This window comes from Muntiacus reevesi, chromosome 11, assembly GCF_963930625.1.
Source record: "Muntiacus reevesi chromosome 11, mMunRee1.1, whole genome shotgun sequence".
Lineage (NCBI taxonomy): Eukaryota > Metazoa > Chordata > Mammalia > Artiodactyla > Cervidae > Muntiacus > Muntiacus reevesi.
Window position 1 is genome coordinate 74,800,810 of NC_089259.1, and position 19,600 is coordinate 74,820,409.

The following is a 19,600-nucleotide window of genomic DNA, read 5'->3' on the forward strand; positions in this document are numbered from 1 at the left end:
GAAGCCCATATACCTCATGTGTGGCCAGAGATCAAAATGCAGGTCCCTGACTCCAAAGCTGGGACTCCCTGGGCATTTCTGCAAGCAAGTAAAACCCCCAAATAACGTAAACCTACTTAATCAGCGGGCACATGAGACCTAACAGGCGATGATGTCTATCCACCTTTCCAACAAAAATAGGACTACCCCAGTGGCTCAGCAGGGGAAGAATCTGCCTGCAATGCAGGAGACACAGGAAATGTGGGTTCGATCCTTGGGTCGGGAAGATCCCCTGGAGAACGAAATGGCAACCCACTCCAGTGTTCTTCCCTGGGAAATCCCGTAGAGAGAGGAGCCTTGCAGGCTGTGGGCAAATGAGTCACAAAGAGTCAGACACAACTGAATGACTAAGCACCAGCAAGTGCCAACAATAAAGCTGAAAGTGATTAAACCAGTTCTGGTGGGCGGGGATCAGTTAGCAAGCCTACCTGAAGGTGAATGTAAGCAATTACATAATGTTAACCAGTTCGGTTTTGGTTACACTAAAATTACAACCTGAAAATTAGAGTCATGTGAGTGACTGGCACAGAGAGAGTCAGTAGGAAGTAAGACTATGCCTCACTTAATCAACTTAAACTGGTGAGCAAAGTGATGGTTCAGAGGTAAAGAATCCACCTGCCAAATTCGATCCCTGAGTCAGGAAGATCCCCTGGAGAAGGAAATGGCAACTCACTCCAGTGTTCTTGCCTGGGAAATCCCATGGATGGAGGAGCCTGGCAAGCTATATAGTTCATGGAGTCTCAAAAGAGTTGTACATGAGTTAGTGACTGAACAACAACAAGCAGTGTTCAGTGATCATAGACTGCATGTGGACCTTCTCAGTTCTCTATTAATGACAAAAATATTATGTGATCAACACATGCATGGATTTTTTTTTTTTAATCAGATCTCACTACTGAGATAAAAAAGCCTTGGCTTGAGTGATAGCCCCTGGGATGTATTTGTTTTTAAGTGACACTTGACTTTAAGATTTCATAAGGAAAATGTATCTCTGTGTTGGCTCTTATATGTTTAATTGTTCCTGGTGACTCAGACAGTAAAGAATCTGCCTGTAATGCAGGAGCCCCAAGTTTGATCCCTGGGTCAGCAAGACCCCCTAGAGAAGGGAATGGCTACCCACTCCAGTATTCTTGCTTGAAGAATTCCACTGACAGAGGAGGCTAGCAGGCTACTGTCCATGGGGTTGCAAAGAGTCAGACACGACTGAGCGACTCACACTTTACTTGAGGAGATAATAGCTGAAAACTTCCCTAAAATGGGGAAGGAAATAGTTACACAGGTCCAAGAAACCCAGAGAGTCCCAAACAGGATAAACTCAAGGCAAAACACCCCAAGACACATATTAGTCAAATTAACAAAGATCAAACACAAAGAACAAATATTAAAAGCAGCAAGGGAGAAACAATAAATAACACCCAAAGGGATTCCCATAAGGATAACAGCTGATCTATCAATAGAAACTCTTCAGGCCAGAAGGGAATGGCAGAACATATTTAAAGTAATGAAAGAGAATAACCCACAACCCAGATTACCGTACCCAGCAAGGATCTCATTGAGATATGAAGGAGAATTCAAAAGCTTTACAGACAAGCAAAAGCTGAGAGAATTCAGCACCACCAAACCAGCTCTTCAACAAATGCTAAAGGATCTTCTCTAGACAGGAAACACAGGTTGTATAAACACGAACCTAAAACAACAAAGTAAATGGCAACGGGACCATACCTATCAATAATTACCTTAAATGTAAATGGGTTGAATGCCCCAACCAAAAGACAAAGACTGGCTGAATGGATACAAAAACAAGACCCCTATATATGCTGTCTACAAGAGACCCACCTCAAAACAAGGGACACATACAGACTGAAAGTGAAGGGCTGGAAAAAATATTCCACACAAATGGAGACCAAAAGAAAGCAGGAGTCGCAATACTCATATCAGAAAAAATAGACTTTAAAACAAAGGCTGTGAAAGGAGACAAAGGACACTACATAATGATCAAAGGATCAATCCAAAAAGAAGATATAACAATTATAAATATATATGCACCCAGCATGGGAGCACCTCTATATGTAAGGCAAATGCTAACGAGTATGAAAGAGGAAATTAATAGTAACACAATAATAGTGGGAGACTTTAATACCCCACTCACAACTATGGATAGATCAACTAAACAGAAAATTAACAAGGAAACACAAACCTTAAATGACACAATGGACCAGCTAGACCTAATTGATATCTATAGGACATTTCACCCCAAAACAATCAACTTCACCTTTTTCTCAAGTGCACATGGAACCTTCTCCAGAATAGATCACATCCTGGGCCATAAATCTAGCCTTGGTAAATTCAAAAAAATTGAAATCATTCCAGTCATCTTTTCTGACCACAGTGCAGTAAGATTAGATCTCAATTACAGGAAAAAAATTGTTAAAAATTCAAACATATGGAGGCTAAATAACACGCTTCTGAATAACCAACAAATCATAGAAGAAATCAAAAAAGAAATCAAAATATGCATAGAAACAAATGAAAATGAAAACACAACAACCCAAAACCTATGGGACACTGTAAAAGCAGTGCTAAGGGGAAGGTTCATAGCATTTCAGGCTTACCTCAAGAAACAAGAAAAAAGTCAAATAAATAACCTAACTCTACACCTAAAGCAACTAGAGAAGGAAGAAATGAAGAACCCCAGGGCTAGTAGAAGGAAAGAAATCTTAAAAATTAGGGCAGAAATAAATGCAATAGAAACTAAAGAGACCATAGCAAAAATCAACAAAGCTAAAAGCTGGTTTTTTGAAAAGATAAACAAAATTGACAAACCGTTAGCAAGACTCATTAAGAAACAAAGAGAGAAGAACCAAATCAACAAAATCAGAAATGAAAAGAGAGATCACAACAGACAACACTGAAATACAAAGGATCATAAGAGACTACTACCAGCAGCTCTATGCCAATAAAATGGACAACCTGGAAGAAATGGACAAATTCTTAGAAAAGTATAACTTTCCAAAACTGAACCAGGAAGAAATAGAAGATCTTAACAGACCCATCACAAGCACGGAAATTGAAACTGTAATCAGAAATCTTCCAGCAAACAAAAGCCCAGGACCAGATGGCTTCACAGCTGAATTCTACCAAAAATTTAGAGAAGATCTAACACCTATCTTACTCAAACTCTTCCAGAAAATTGCAGAAGAAGGTAAACTTCCAAACTCATCCTATGAGGCCACCATCGCCCTAATACCAAAACCAGACAAAGATGCCACAAAAAAAGAAAACTACAGGCCAATGTCACTGATGAACATAGATGCAAAAATCCTTAACAAAATTCTAGCAAACAGAATCCAATAACATATTAAAAAGATCATACATCATGACCAAGTGGACTTTATCCCAGGAATGCAAGGATTCTTTAATATCCACAAATCAATCAATGTAATATACCACATTAACAAATTGAAAGATAAAAGCCATATGATTATCTCAATAGATGCAGAGAAAGCCTTTGACAAAATTCAACATCCATTTATGATAAAAACTATCCAGAAAGCAGGAATAGAAGGAACATACCTCAACATAATAAAAGCTATATATGACAAGCCCACAGCAAACATTATCCTCAATGGTGAAAAATTGAAAGCATTTCCCCTAAAATCAGGAACAAGACAAGGGTGCCCACTCTCACCACTACTATTCAACATAGTTTTGGAAGTTTTGGCCACAGCAATCAGAGCAGAAAAAGAAATAAAAGGAATCCAGATAGGAAAAGAAGAAATGAAACTCTCACTGTTTGCAGATGACATGATCCTCTACATAGAAAACCCTAAAGACTCTACCAGAAAATTACTAGAGCTAATCAATGAATATAGTAAAGTTGCAGGATATAAAATTAACACACTGAAATCCCTTGCATTCCTATTCACTTTCAAGCTTAACCGGAGACTTTTCTCTGGTACTCCATATCTCCAGGATAAGAAGAAGTGGATTGCTTCCTGCTTTCCTTTTCCTCTCTGCTCCTGGAATGAGCCCATGAGTCCAATTTAAGAAAAAAGAAAGGATGATGAAGAGCTACCTCTTGATTACACAATCAGTTCACGTTTCTTCTAGGAATTCTTTGGTTCGTAGCTGCAATTTGAAGATGATCAGGCAGCCTGAGAGTATGACTGCAGTGACAACTCTGCCCCCAGGCACTGCTGGACTTTATGTTGAGGAAGGTCCAGACCACTGACCCAGGCCACGACTTTCTTGGCTGGACGATCTGAGTGGCATCGTGATTGTCTCCTTTTCTCCAAATTACATCTTAAAACTGCAAACCTCTTTCCTGAGCTTGTACATGCGCCAGTGTTGGGAGGCACCCTGCCAGCCTGCAGGCCTTGTAGTTGCCCAGCCTGGAGACAGCGGCAGAGACCTCAGTGGAATATTGGACAGGGAATCGTTTTTTATACATCTGTTTGTCTATCTTTGACTGTGTCGGGTGTTAGTTGCGGCCGATGGGATCTTCTGATGTGTCATGCGCTCAGTAGTTGCGATGAGCAGGCTTAGTTGCCCTGCAGCATGTGGAATCTTAGTTCCTCGACCAGGGATCGAACCTGAGTCTCCTGCATTGCAAGGTGGATTCTTAACCCCTGGACCATCAGGGTAGTCCTTGGACCCTCAGAGTAGCCCCTGGACAAGAGAATCTTGCAAGTCCACAACAAAAGTTCCTAGAGCAACACCCCACCCATCATATGGCAGGTGGCAGGACATGGCAGCAATCTTTGCTACTCCGGCGGGGAGGAGCTTAGGATTTACAGGGGGAATTGAGATCACGTTGGCTCCTTGTTACCAGAGAGAGCAGTGGCTGAGGCAAGAGGCAAGCACATAAACCGTTACTAATTAAGTGTATAATTAAGAGGATTGGACAGTCATATGAGTGAAGCAGAGACTGGTTGAACAGGAGATATGCAGAGAGCAACAGAATAGCCATCTTGACTGGCCTGACTATATAGCCAGTTAGGACTGCGTCCAGCTATAAGTAATGACACAAATAAGCCTGCAGGCTGTCACTTCAGGGTTGGATGGATGGCAGGGTGACTGCCTGAGAGCCATCAACATCCCACAAACCTTCTCTCTTCCCTCCCACTCTGCCCTTTGATGCTCAATGAAAACCTCCTGTCGTGCCCATCTTCTAGGAAAGAAGAAAGAGAAAGGAATAGGACAAAGGGCAAAGGATACACGCTCGCTGAGTCTGTCTCATTTTCTTTGGATGACAATAGCTTTCCTGGAAACTTTACCGAAGAGATTTTCTTTTTTTATCTCACTTAATAGAGCTAAATCCTAAAGGCAACTCTAGGTCAAAAGGAGCCTGAGTAATCAAATATTTTCCAAATGAACATATCATCATCTCCATGAAAAAAAAAATGAAGGTCCTCCTATTATTAACAAGGGGAAAAGAGTATTGGGCAGACAGTATGTATTAATAGTAGCTGATGCAATTAGATCCATTCATGTGGGTCAGTTACTTAATTGGGCACTATCATTACAGTGTATTATGGAAGTGTGTCTCAGAGCCAATGGATTCATTGGAAATGTCATTGTCTAGAACATCACCATTCAAGAGTATTTTCAAAGATAATGGGAATGTTCCGTATCTGCCTTTTTCAACACAATAGCCACTGGCCATGTATGGCTGTTAAACACTTGAAATGTGACTAGTGTGACTGAGAAACTGAATTGTAAATTTCACTGAACTTTAATAAATAGTCACTCTGATTAGTGATCACTACATTGGACAACACTCATCCAGAGCACTCTTGGTGAATATTTTGGTGTGGGGGAAGGGAAGAGAATAGAAAGAAAAATCAGAGTTGTGGGGTGGGGGGGTGGGGGGGTTGCCAGATGCCGGGAGAAGATGAATGGCATTGGACATGAAAATCAAATGGAAAATTGCTCACCTGTGTGAAGACTTGGAAAGTCAAGTGGAGGCAGATTTAGGAGACTTCAAATGTTTCATTAGGCTGGTTCTCCCTACAGGTTCTAGAATGGTCTGTTACACACTTGTTACATAGATAGGGCTTCCCTGGTGCCTCAGTGGTTAAAGAACCCACCTGCCAGTACAGGAGATACAGGTTCGATCCCTGGGTCCGGAAGATCCCCTGGAGGAGGAAATGGTACACGCTACAGTACTCTTGCCTGGGAAATCCCATGAACGGAGGAACCTGGCGGGCTGCAGTCCACGGGGTTGCAAAGAGTCAGACACGACTGAGCAACTGAGCGTGCACGCACACATCACAGATGACATCACTGTGAATTCTGCCCCCAACCAGAGATTCCGTTCTCCCTGAATGTGAATAGATGATTCTCCCGGTTCTGCCACCCCTGGGTGTTCCACACATCGGCCTGAGTCAACAGAATGGGGCAGATCTGGCAAAAGTTGACTGAAACTACTCTTGTGGGTTTTATCATCTTTTTTTTAAACTCTGACTTTCAGTATGATTCCACTCAGTAGGTCTCCTTTATGAAATATTCTCCTTGTTATTTTACAAGACAACATAATCATCATATTTTTCTCCTTCTTTCCTGGATAATCCTACTTGTCTGGCTTCTCCCTGCTACCCTAACATAAATATCAAATTTTCTCAAGATTTGCTTCTTCCTAAGTGGGCACATTGACTTCCAAAGCTTTAAATGCCATCTCCTTTGGGAAACTCCAGCATGGACTGCCCTAGCGCCAACCTGTCCTCAAATGCCACGTTTGTGTCAGCTGCGTATTGACCTCTCCTTGGTTGTCTTAAGAGTGTCTCAGACACACAAGGCACAAAATGGAACTGATGTTCTGCTCTCAACTCTCCCTCCTGCAGTTCCATTGTCTATTAGGTTCATTGTTAGAGAACTTGGCCTTTCTTTCCCTTACCTGCCACGTACAATCCAGCAGCAAGTGCCATAGGCACCCCCATCGAAGGAGATCTCCTGCCACCTCTCCCTGTCGGCATTGACATCAGCCTTGTTGAAGCCTGCCTCACCCTTCGCCTGGGCTCTGCAACACCCTCTCACTTTCCCCATCCTCACCGCTTCCCAACACACCAGAATTTCTCCCACCTAGTTGCCAAAATGTACTTGCAAACTGTACATTATAACACATCACTCTCTTGCATGACATCTGTCTATGATTTCCCCTTCCTCTCAGAATAAAATCTCAATGCCTTACCAAGCAGCATAATTTGCTATGTTCTGATTCCTAAATATTTCTCCAACTTTATTGTTTTTTTTTCCATTTTTTTCCTTCCCCATTATTCTTCAAATACACTGACTCTCTTTTTCCCACTCCCTATAACATGCCAGCTCTTTGTTATTCTGAGAATTTTCATTCGTTTTTCCAGAACATTGACTGTCTAGCTCCTTCTCAGCCCTTCGGTGTCAGAGAGCTGACTCCTCCAGTTAATAATGCTCTCTCTGCCAGATACACCACCACCCTCTTTAATTCTTCCATAGCACAAGTGTATTTTTTCCCGAGTTGTTATTTGTTTTCTTCCCAGTAGACTGTAAGCCCCTAAGAGTGGAGCTGATACAATGCTTGATGCACAATAAGAAGTTTTTGAATGGGTGACTAAATTATTAGAGCTTATAAAGAAGATAGTATTAAAAGCCTTGAAAATTTTTTGAGTAAAGAGAAGTCAAGTAAATGGCAAAATGTTTAAATACTGTTGGGCTTCCCTTGTAGCTCAGATGATAAAGAATCCGCCTGCAATGTGGGAGACCTGGGTTCGATTTCTGGGTGGGAAAGATCCCTTGGAGAAGGGAAAGGCTACCACTCCACTATTCTGGCCTGGAGAATTGGGATCACAAAGAGTCAGACATGACTGAGCAACTTTAACTTTTAAATCCCAATGCACTTTGACCATTGTCTGGGCTAGATGCCAACCTAACTATATGGAAGGGTATAATAAATAAGCTAATAAATGAAAAACCATCTCCTATTTCCTTGCATGTAAATTTTATATTAAATTACTTGTGGTGAGGAGCCGTTCATTCATTCTCAATGATATCCTAAATCAAAAGTAGAGTGTCTTTCTCTGCCCTCAAGATTAAATTATTCCATTTATGTCAAATGATGGTAATGCTTACTAACCCAGAGTTAGTAAGAAACATAAACATTTGAAAAGTCCATAGCTTGATGAGATTGGTACTAAAAGGTCTTTCTCATCCTCCTCCTCCTTCTCCTTCTGCTTCTCACCACATGTTATCTGCCTCCAAAGGTGCTTCCCTGGTGGCTCAGATAGTAAAGAGTCTGCCTGCAATTCGGAAGATCTGGGTTCCATCCCTGGGTCAGGAAGATCTCCTGGAGAAGGAAATGGCAACCCACTCCAGTATTCTTGCCTGTAGAATCCCATGGACGGAGGAGCCTGGCAGGCTACAGTCAGTCCATGGGGTCACAAAGAATCAGACACAACTGAGCAACTTTCACATACATACACATTAAAGGTGGATAACTTGTTTTGAACTTCTAAAGTAGACTTCACTTTAAGTAGACTTTTGTTTTATTGGGGAAGTCAAGATAGAATCATTTCCATAACTGTTAATTGAGTATGTAGCTTTTACACAGATTTGCTAACTTCATTCCACTCTACAGGACGTAGATAAAACAGAGCCATCTAAGAACTGTCTGTTGACTTTGAACAACCAATTATTAACCAGATGACCTGCAAACATGTCGTGGATTCAGTTTATGGTTGTCAGTTGGAATTTGTGGGAAAAAAATAAGAAAATTTTGTTGAAAAAATAACCCCATTCTTCAAGTGTTTTTTTAAGAATCTCCTATGTCTAAGGCAGAGTACTTGGTACTCTGAAGACTACGGTGATTTATCAGAAGTGATTCCGACTGTCAAAGAGTTCTTTCAGGTAATGGGTTTATCTGATACATAACTGCATATTACAAGGTGGAAGAAAAAAAGTTACACCATAGAGGTGAAAAATAGCATGATGTAGAAATTCAGAGGAGAAAGATGATTTTCGCTGGAGGTGTTAGAACAAATCTTCCGCAGGCAGTCGCTTGTCCCCGTGTTTTGAAAATTCAGCAGGATCTGGTTGTATGGGATAGATTCCTGTCTTGGCAAAGTTAGGAAGTCAGGAAAACTCCAGAGCAACACAGGGAAGGATGAGTGGATCAGGAAGTGAATGGAGGGGACAGGAAGTAAGGTTGGAGAAGCAACTGGGGCTCTAAGACAGAGAAGGTTAGAGTGGATGAACTTCTTCCCATTAGCATGAGGGAGTCACATAGTCCTAGGTCTCAAAGCTATGTCATGAGTAGTATTGTTTTATGGGAAGCTGGGAGCCAGAACACTGGAGAAAGACGTGATAGAAGGTTTCTCAAAGGTTTCTGATGGTGGTGCATGTACCTGCTAAGTTGCTCAGTCATGTCCATTGCTTTGCACCCCTAGGGACTATATAGCCTCCCAGGCTTCTCTGTCCATGGAGATTCTCCAGGCAATAATACCAGAGTGGGTTGTCATGCCCTCCTCCAGGGTATCTTCCCAACCCAGGGATCGAACCTGCGTCTCTTATGTCGCCTGCATTGGCAGATGGGTTCTTTACCATGAGGCCACCCAAGAAGCCCTCCGATGGTGATAGGAGTGAAGATTTGGGAGGTTGTTTCAACAGAATCTGGCAGCTTCTTAGATGAGGAGAGTGAGAGAGATTGAAATGTGATCCAAAACGTTTTGAACTGGTTGACTGGAAGGAGAGTTGGGCTGCTTAAATGATGGGCTACACAGAGAAGTAAATTTGTAAAGAAAATTATGTATATAGGTCTCTAGGTAGCTTTTGGATGCTAGTAGAACACAATGACTGAACTGAACTAAACTGAGAACACAATGTATGAAATCACAGGAGTGGAACTTAGGAGAGATTTAAGGGCTGGATCATTGTGGTTATCTAAAATCCTATGATTTGATGAATGTTTCAAGAGAGGTGATAGAGAAAGAAGATGATTGAGGCTGGACAGTCAGGGGATTCCTACACTAATCTGGTTAGGCAAAAAGTAGAGGAATAAATAGACAAAGGAGAAGTGTTGAAAGGATAAGGCAAGTTCAATGTCATGACTTACCCACGAATGTCAAATGTATACCTTACGCTATGCAGCTGTTTAAAAAGACAGGGATTAAGAAAAGTCTCCTAGATGTCTCAAATTGATAGTCATTGTCTGTTGGTTTTTTTTAAGAGTTACACTCTATTCTTTAAAAAATCTTTCTTTCCTTATTGGCTGTGCTGGGTCTTTGCTGCTGGTCAAACTTTCTCAAGTTGTGACGAGTAGGGGCTATTCTCGAGTTGAGCTGAACCAGCTTCTCTTGTTGCAGATCTTGGACTCCAGAGCACAGGCTTAGTAGTTGTGGTGCTCAGGCTTAGGTGCACGTCGAATCTTCCCAGATCAGGGATAGAACCTGTGTCCCCTGCGTTGGCAGGCAGATTCTTAACCCCTGGACCACCAGGGAAGTCTAGTAGTCATGGTTTATTTTCCATAATGAAAGGTATAGGCATTGTGACGTGTGGAAAATGAGGAAACACTGAAATTAGGGGAAACTGGAGTCAGGTTCTCATCCTGTATGGTTTCGTGATTTAAGGCAAAATTATTTAATCATGTATGGATGTGAGAGTTGGACTATAAAGAAAGCTGAGCACCGAAGAACTGATGCTTTTGAACCGTGGTGTTGGAGAAGACTCTTGAGAGTCACTTGGACTGCAAGGAGATCCAACCAGTCCATCCTGAAGGAGATCAGTCCTGGGTGTTCATTGGAAGGACTGATGTTGAAGCTGAAACTCCAATACTTTGGCCACCTGATGCGAAGCGCTGACTCATTTGAAAAGACCCTGGTGCTGGGAAAGACTGAAGGCGGGAGAAGGGGATGACAGAGGGTGAGATGGTTGATGGCATCACTGACTCAATGGATATGAGTTTGAGTTGGTGATGGACAGGGAGGCCTGGAGTGCTGCAGTCCTTGGGGTCGCAAAGAGTCGGACGTGACTGAGCAACTGAACTGAATTGAACTGAACTGTTTAATCTCTCTGAGCCTTAGGTTCTTGACTATAAAATGGTGATAATACTTGACTCAATAGGCTATGGTGAGATGCAGTTCAATAAATTAGCATATGGACAAGAAGAAATTGGTGAAATGATAACCCTATATACAAAACAGAAAAAGAGACACAGAAGTACAGGAACAGACTTTTGAACTCTGTGGGAGAAGGTGAGGGTGGGATGTTTCGAAAGAACAGCATGTATATTATCTATGGTGAAACAGATCACTAGTCCAGGTGGGATGCATGAGACAAGTGCTCGGGCCTGGTGCACTGGGAGGACCCAGAGGGATCGGGTGGAGAGGGAGGTGGGAGGGGGGATCGGGATGGGGAATACGTGTAACTCCATGGCTGATTCATGTCAATGTATGACAAAATCCCCTGAAATGTTGTGAAGTAATTAGCCTCCAACTAATAAAAAAAAAAAAAAAAAGGAAACTGGTGAAAATAGGCTTGTTAATCCAAGTCTCTTTTAAATTTTCCTCCCAGTTGCTTTTGATTCACTTCCAGATGGTCATGTGTTATGGGGCGCCATCACCTACATTCATGGTTAGTTAGGTTCTATAAGGCTTAATAATGAATTGCAAGCAATTAAATATTGGCCACCAATCACTCCTTGGGCAGACCTGAGCGTAGAAGGAGGCAGATGGAATACATTTACTCTTGAAGGTCCTGCCAGAGCAAATGGTCAAGACAGAAGGATCTCAAGAGATCAGAGGGTCTGACCAGTCTGGATGATGATTTGATATGTCCTTGGAAGTAGGGCAGGGACCACCATGATTTTTCACTTGATGTTTCTTTTTCTTTCTTTTTTTTTTTGCATTTTCACATTTGATTTTGGATTCCCTGCTGCTAGTGAAATGCTCTGTATATAATCATTAGGAAGAATTTGCCAAACAAACAGCTGTTTTGTTTGTTTCTTTGGAGAGATCTGGCCTTATGATAATGCACATAGAGGTAAAAAGAATAGAGCATTGATTGGAAAAAAGAGAAACAAACATGAAAGATGATGCAATCACCTGGGGTATTGGTGACCAGCAACTGGACTGATGTATATGCCAGTGTGTAACTGTCACAGATATCATGTTGCATCTACACCAATGATAAACATCCTGAAACCAGGAAGCAGTGACAGAAACAAAAGGGGGGAAAAAAAATGAGTCTAAGCCTAGTGCTGTTTATAACCCCATTCAACCATAGGGAGACACCATTACTTACACTTACATCTGTTGTTATTAGCAAAGAGAGGAGCACAGGGGAGAGGGGCGTATAATACTCGATGCCATTTGTATGGGAGTAAACCCTTGGTTTTTATTTGGAAATAAGAGAGGGGTCCATAAATGGGCAGGCAGTGGTGCCTTGACCAGCCTTGTAAATCGATCTGGGTGTCAGGGTGTGCCCAGTGAGGAAAAGCAGGAGGACTCCATCCTGGTAACGATGCAATCGGGCACGTATTGGGAATCCAGAAAGGATGGTCACTTCCCTTTTAATTTGTTCCAAGCTTTCTCTCTCTGGAGCCCACCTCTGATGCGACATTCAAGAGGACCGTGTTCAGCTCGATCTCGGTTGTGAAGTTCTTTTAGACGCTCCCGAGCCGGATCGGCTGTGGTTAAGGAGAGCGCGTTTGCCCCACAGGGAAGGAGGTCTCTCTGGTCTACATGTGTCTATTTAGAGAGAGTGACTCACCGCCTGTGTCCCGTCTCCCCCTCTCGCCCCACCCCGCCACTGCCTGCAGGCCGAGGCACGTGCTCCTGCGGCCGCTGTGTCTGCGAGAAGGGATGGTTCGGGCCGCTCTGCCAGCATCCGCGGAAGTGTAACCTGACGGAGGCACAGAGCAATAGTCTGTGTGAATCGGCAGATGGCACACTGTGCTCGGGGAAGGGTGAGTACCCGCCGGAGCTTGGACGGGTTCCCTGCCCTTACGTGGGGTTTGTATTGAGCAGCGGCACGGTCCGTACAACCGGCTTCTCCGGGCTGTATGGGAACCGCGCTGTCCTCTGCTCCGACCAGACTTTGAGCTTGCATGTCTCCCACTCACACGATCATGGAAAGTGTTATCAGAAGGAAAGTCTCAGATTTACCTGTATGCTGCGTTCTTTAGTCATAAATGAATTAGCGGTAGAAACATGTGCGTGCGAAGTGGCTTCAGTCGTGTCTGCCTCTTTGCGAACCTATGGACTGTAGCCCGCCGGGCTCCTCTGTCCAGGGGATTGGCCGGGCAAGAATACTGGAGTGGGTTGCCATTCCCTTCTCCAGGGCATCTTCCCGAACCCACGTCTCCTGCGTCCCCTGCATTGGCAGATGGGCTCTTTACCACAGTGCCAACTACACATGTGTAACCTAGTATAAAAGAATAAAATAAAATGAAGACTTCAAAGTGGTTACAGCCTTCAAGTTGATGGAATAGGAACAAATAACCCAATCAAACATTTACCACAAATAAATTCAAGGAGAAAAGCAACCCCACCCAGTGCCCCTCCCCCACCCCAAAGGGCACTTTTTTTTTTTCTGAGAAAGTATTAATTAATAGACTGAGTTTTAGATTTTTTATTGCAACGTGAATTTTTTAATTGATTATTTTTTATTTTTATTGTTTTTGGCCACACATGGCATGTGGGATCTTACTTTCCCCACCTGGAATTGAACCCACACATTTGAAAGCTTGGAGCCCTAAGCACTGGACTGCCAGGGAAGTCCTGAATTTTAGGTAGCTTGATGTTGATGTTTTTGTATAAATTTTCCAAGAAGCTTTAAAAGCCTTCTGTCTCAGACCATCTTCCTCTTTGCTAGTGGCTAGGAAGGGCTTCCTTGGTGGATCGATGGTAATGAATCTGCCTGCAATGCACAAGACCTGGGTTCGATCCCTGGGTTGGGAAGATCCCCTGGAGGAGGACATGGCAGCCCGCTCCAGTATTCTTGTCTGGAGAATCCCATGGACAGAGGAGCCTGGCGGGCTACCATGCATGAAGTCACTGAGACAGACACGGCCGAGCGACTAAGCATTGAGTGGCTGGAAAACACCTAGAAACATTCTGGAAGTGTGTGTGTTCTCACTGAACGTTCAGGAGCTGCCCTACACCAAACTAGATGCTCTGGGGCTTCCCAGCTCACTAGGCTCCTTTCAGAACAGATGATCCCCACTTCCCAAGTGGAGCTGAAGCTGAAGCTGCATTTACCCTCAGACACCTACGCTGGGGGCAGGATTAGCAGGTAAATACCTTTCTGAAGAAGACACAGTGAAGAAAGAGAATTGCCTAATAGCCAGGGAGGAGTCCTCAGAAGTAGAATAAATATTCTGATTAAAGTCATTACATTCTGAAGAGAGAGACTCATTTTTTTAGCATCATAAATGTAGAAAATATATATTAAAAAAAATATATGGACTAAACATTGGCCCAAAGGCATTTCCTCAAAGTGAAACAGGAGGAGAAAATCTCTCTAGTTAATGCCTTTTCAAATTGTTTGCTTTGGGTGTGGAAATCTATCCAGGTATCAATGACTAGTTGAAAGGATATTTGTCTAAACTATTTGTTTACCCTTCAAAGGGTAGAGAGTTTTAACCTTGAAGAAAGGTAAGAGTGTGATCAGTATCAGGACCTCTTATAGCCTCAAGGCTGTTTGTTTTGAGGTTGGTGTTGGTGATGAGGCTGGCATGCCTAGTTGGCAGTGGCTGGCTATGAACTTCTTTGTTTCTTCCTGTTCTGGAAGAATCCTTGCTGAATAGTAAAGCAAAGAAGGGGTTACACGTGAGATCATGGAATTGTATTCTTTCAGTGAACAGGGGGGATGCAGAAGTTATCCTTGTCAGCATGGAGGGACCCGCACCCCCAGGAACCACAAGAAAAGAATCATGAAACACACTAAGGGTCTTCAACATGGTGGCTGAGAAGAGACACCCCCTTCTGAGTTATTTAAACGGGGGCCATCTGTTTCTGGATACATCTCATGGACTTGCCATATTGCCATGTACCTTACTCTCGAATTTGAACATGAAGACCACTCGCCCTGGCTTTCACAGAGGAAGTCAGTCTTTTTCTTTCTCCCATGATGGGGCAGGTGTGAGCAGAGGGTCCTGAGAGCCCCAGGGCACAGCAGTTTAGCAGCCCAGACCCAGTGAGTGTTCCCAGCAGAAAAACGAACCTGCAACGTGGGCTCCCCGGAAGTTGTGAATAAAGCCACCACCTCAGGAGACGATGAAGAAATAGCGTTTTATTTCTTTACAAATTGATAGCCAAGACAATAAATCACTCCATAGAAAAATTTAAAACAAGATACATTGTTGTGACCTTCATAACAGATGGAGGAGTTAGAACAGTAGTGAAGTCTGCCTGCTGGGATGTCGGGTTGCAGCATTTTGTCAGGCTTGATGGATGAAAAAGAAAGTCCGACTCTGTCAATGGGGCAGCGAACAGGGGTGCCTCGCCCTGACACACGATGGGTTTTTGTAAATAACCGGAGATGAATGCAGGGCCAGGTCTCCCCTAAGCTTAGCTACCTTTGACGGATGCATGATACAATTCATAGGATGTTTGGGGATTTATTCCTCTGGATCCAAGAACACACAATAACCTTCTTGGCCTTGTAACTTCCACCTCAATATAGGTCATGCTCTCTCATATCCTTAAAGATGCTGTTGTGTGACAGTTGTTAATTGCGTGTCATTCAGTGACCCCTTACACTCTTACGTTGATACTTGTTATCCAAATTAAGTCCACAGTACCCCCACCACCCATCCCTCACCCCCGGCCCGACCCAGCCTGTTCTTCACACCTGGAAAAGAGAAAGGGTCAAAAGTCATGTTTCAAAAGCCACCCTTTTTGCTCTCTGTTCTGGTTGCCTTACTGGGTGACTGTCCGGGCAGAATCTATAGGATGCAGAAATCATTTCTGAAACTACATGGAAGTCCCCCTCCCCCCACCTCTGGGAGAAGCATCACAGATAGATGCAAGAGTAGACTAAATCAGATTGGAATCTTAAGTTAACTGATATACTTCCATTTTCTCATCTTCGAAGGCAGAAGAATTTCATTTCTTTCCCCTTCTTACGTCCTAAGGATGCTCTGAAGACGAATGAGAAAATGTGGTTGATTGCTCAGGAATGGAAGCCAGTAAGCAGCACAGGAGGAAGATCAGAGCGCTCTTTAGTCCTTATACCAAGACAGACGATAAAGGAGTTAGGTGATGTGGTCATGAACTTACTACCCTAGAGATCCTGCCAAGACGGGGGTGGCCAGCTGCTCCCTTGGGCTGGACTGGATCTCATGGGTGTGAGTGGAGCCCCGCCAGTGGAGCGGAGCAGTTGGTCCCCTCTTGGCAGCCCTGTGGCCTGTGTTTGTCTGTGTCTGTCTGAGAACCCTTCACCTAAGTGTTTCTCTTTCTACGCGTGTGCAGTTTGAGCCCTGACTCCTGATGAAAACAAGTCAGAGCACTCTACAACAAAGGCATGACTCTAGAGGTCCTGAGGCCGCTCACACTGTTAGTATTGCATGCTCTGCTAGTCCTGATTTTACAAGCAGAAGAAGTTCCTACCTCTGAGAGGCACAAATAGAAAGAACAACACAGCTGGGGAAAATGCTGACTGAGAAAAGCTACTTGTTCATCACACATACAAAAATCAACCCCCATTTTTCACTTGAAGTAGTTCAGTGTCTAGTAGACTTTTGGAACTGGAGTTTACTTGTCAAACGGTCCAAACCAGTTTTAGGAAAATACTGTTATAGCCTGAAGCTGAACATCCCAGAAGCAAGAGCAGTAATTAAAATAGTTTCAGCGCTAGGGGGTGAGTTTAAAAATGAAATGTGAGATCTTTTCATGAGTTGTGACAAAAAAGATATCCTAGGCATAATTGTGAATATCATGAACATAGAAAGTCATTTACTTCTGCTGCTTTGTAGAAATAATTTTGGAATGTAAAGGGGATAACTGTTTTAGAAACAACTGAAAACAACCAGATTCTTCCAATAGTCATGGAATTAAAGAATGAAATATGGTATTTTCTGAAGCAGTTACCATGAAAAGTCAATGAAATACCCCAAGTCGTCTTTGTTTGCACTCAGATCGCTAACCATTTACTAAACGAGCTTATGGTAAACACTTCCATGCCTAGAAATTTGAAAGAAAGTGTTTAAAAGTACGGCAAATACATTTCTAAAATAAGGTAACACCATACCTGAATGACACCAAGAAGAAGCCAGCATCCTTCACAGACTTGAGCCAGGAGCTCATTGATTCCTAAGCAACCATCAGGCTTTCAGTCACTCATCAGAACTGAAGGTTGTCTAGAATTTGCTCAAGGAAATGCACATCAACAAGACCCTCAGGAAAGTAAGACAAGACTATATGAAATTATGCTATGGTTAAGCAAGGACTTAACTAATGTAAACTCAGCTCTCAACCCGTAACTAGTTCTGACTGCTCCCTTACCTTCTTCTTTAGGAGCATGACAAGGAATGTGGAAAGTTTAACTTGGCTCTTGGGGATTTTTGCAGCTAAAATACAGATAGCTATTTCCATGATATAAAATACCACATAGTGCTTAATGCGTGAGATGTGTTTATACGGATCCTTTCTGGATTCTGTGATATCAGGAAATCCTTCTCTCTCAACCACTTGACTCACTCAGTTTCTTAATTCATTTTTCAAGCACTGTGTTTCCCAGAAGCACTAATGGTTGATTACTGCTCATCTCCCAATATATTTTGAACTTACCAAGCCTGGAATTTTGTTAAATAGGTCAAAGCGCTTTTTTTCTACTTTACCATCTCTTAAGGTGATTTTTGACCAGAACAATTTAGTGATGAGCATCTTTTAGTAAAAGGAAAAACACGTTTGGAAAAGATAATCCATCCAAGGAAATAAAAGGAAGGGTAAGTCCTTCTTAAGTGTTTTCTTTAAATTTTAAAGTTGTCTTTACTGTTGTTGTAGCTGAAATTTTGCCACATGAGGGTCTCATAGCCCATCAGGTGAAAACATTTAGACTGAGAGAACTTCCTTTTGTGACACTATTTAAATCATACATTTTCTTTTCTTTTAAATATATTTAAGTAATAAAATTGTTTCTGGGCAAACCAAAATGTTCTTAATAACCAAAGTGGAAGTTTTTAATTAATAACATCAATTAAATAATTAAAAAGGGGAGAAATGAGTAAGTAATGCAAAAGGTAATTTGACCAAGACCCCCATAAAAGATGAACATTTTGAGTGAATTAGAGCCTTTCTTGATTACGGCAACAAATTCTAAGAATGAGATCTGGTAAGTCAAATATGCATGAGTTACTATCTGTGTATTTTTGGCACTTTAAAGAGCTACCCAATATGCAGGCCTGTCCCTATTTAAAGAAAATCACGAAAACGAAAATCCAGAATTGTAAGCGCAGTAATTTAGTAGTTTTTTTCATTATACAATGCATCCCCACCTAATAGAACTTGCTATTCAATTCCTTAAAAAAAAACAAAACAAAACAAAAAAAAAACCAAGCACCTTTAAGGCGCGATTGACTTCAGAAAGAAAAAAGGAAAAAGGAACATCTATTTTTGAACACCTTTTCTGAAGGCCATCCATAAGAATCAGCCACATTCTGCCCTCATTGACATTTCAACCAGGCGGGGCCACGGAACATTTGCTCAAGGCTAATTGCAACTGTCTAGATCCATAATGAAGCCTTTCCTGGATAACCTTTATGAATTACAGTAAGTCAGGCTCCCCTCTGAGTGACTGGCTAGTCGATAAACTTCTCCCTTTGATAGGTTATTAGACGTCCGCAGTCATTGCATTGATAATATTCCGTTCTCGGCAGAAACCTTTAGTTAAGTGATGATAGCAAGTAGCGCCTTTTGTGATTTCAGGCTCCTGCCACTGTGGAAAGTGTCTTTGTTCTGCTGAAGAATGGTACATTTCGGGAGAATTCTGCGACTGTGATGACAGGGACTGCGACAAACACGATGGGCTCATTTGCACAGGTGCCGTATCCGCCGACCCTAATCATTCCTTGTCAGAGTCAGCAGTGGTGACCACCCTGCCGCAGACGGCAGGGCAGGACAGCAGTCCTTGCAATCGAGACCTGCTGCTCATCCAAAGTCACTACAGAAGCGGAGGGGCATTGATTCCCAAATCCAGAAGAATACAAAAGAATAAAGCCAAATTAGATGGCTGTTGGGAAACTTCACAAAGTAACCCCCCTCCCCTCTTTACACAGATGCTGTTCTGTATGGAAAAGAGAAAACAATGGTCTTGACAACCATTTTACTTTGAACCAGATGTAGGCAATGGAATGTCACTTTAAACAGGACCCAGGTGCCGCTCCCAAAGACCATTGGTTGATGTGTTGGTTGTTTGCAAGGAATGGGGTGTGTGTTGAGGGGATGGGAGCGAAGAAAAAACTTAGCAGTGTAATAGCTAGTGCTTTCTCCAGTTATTGAATCCTGATAATCAGTTATGTCAATAAAATACATTCCCTTGAATAAGTTACAGAGAAAAGAGACACATATATCTGCTCTCCTTATCTCCAGTG

At 42.6% G+C, this 19,600-nt stretch overlaps 1 protein-coding gene across 1 annotated transcript in view; it reads left to right on the forward strand.

Annotated features, from left to right (window-relative positions):
* ITGBL1 (integrin subunit beta like 1) overlaps positions 1–19,600 on the forward strand; it is a 215,464-nt gene that overhangs the window by 191,696 nt on the left and 4,168 nt on the right. The window contains exons 9-10 of the mRNA XM_065902065.1: positions 12,827–12,973; positions 18,936–19,049. Of these exons, the coding sequence (XP_065758137.1) occupies positions 12,827–12,973; positions 18,936–19,049 (261 nt within the window). The remainder of the gene's footprint in view (positions 1–12,826; positions 12,974–18,935; positions 19,050–19,600) is intronic.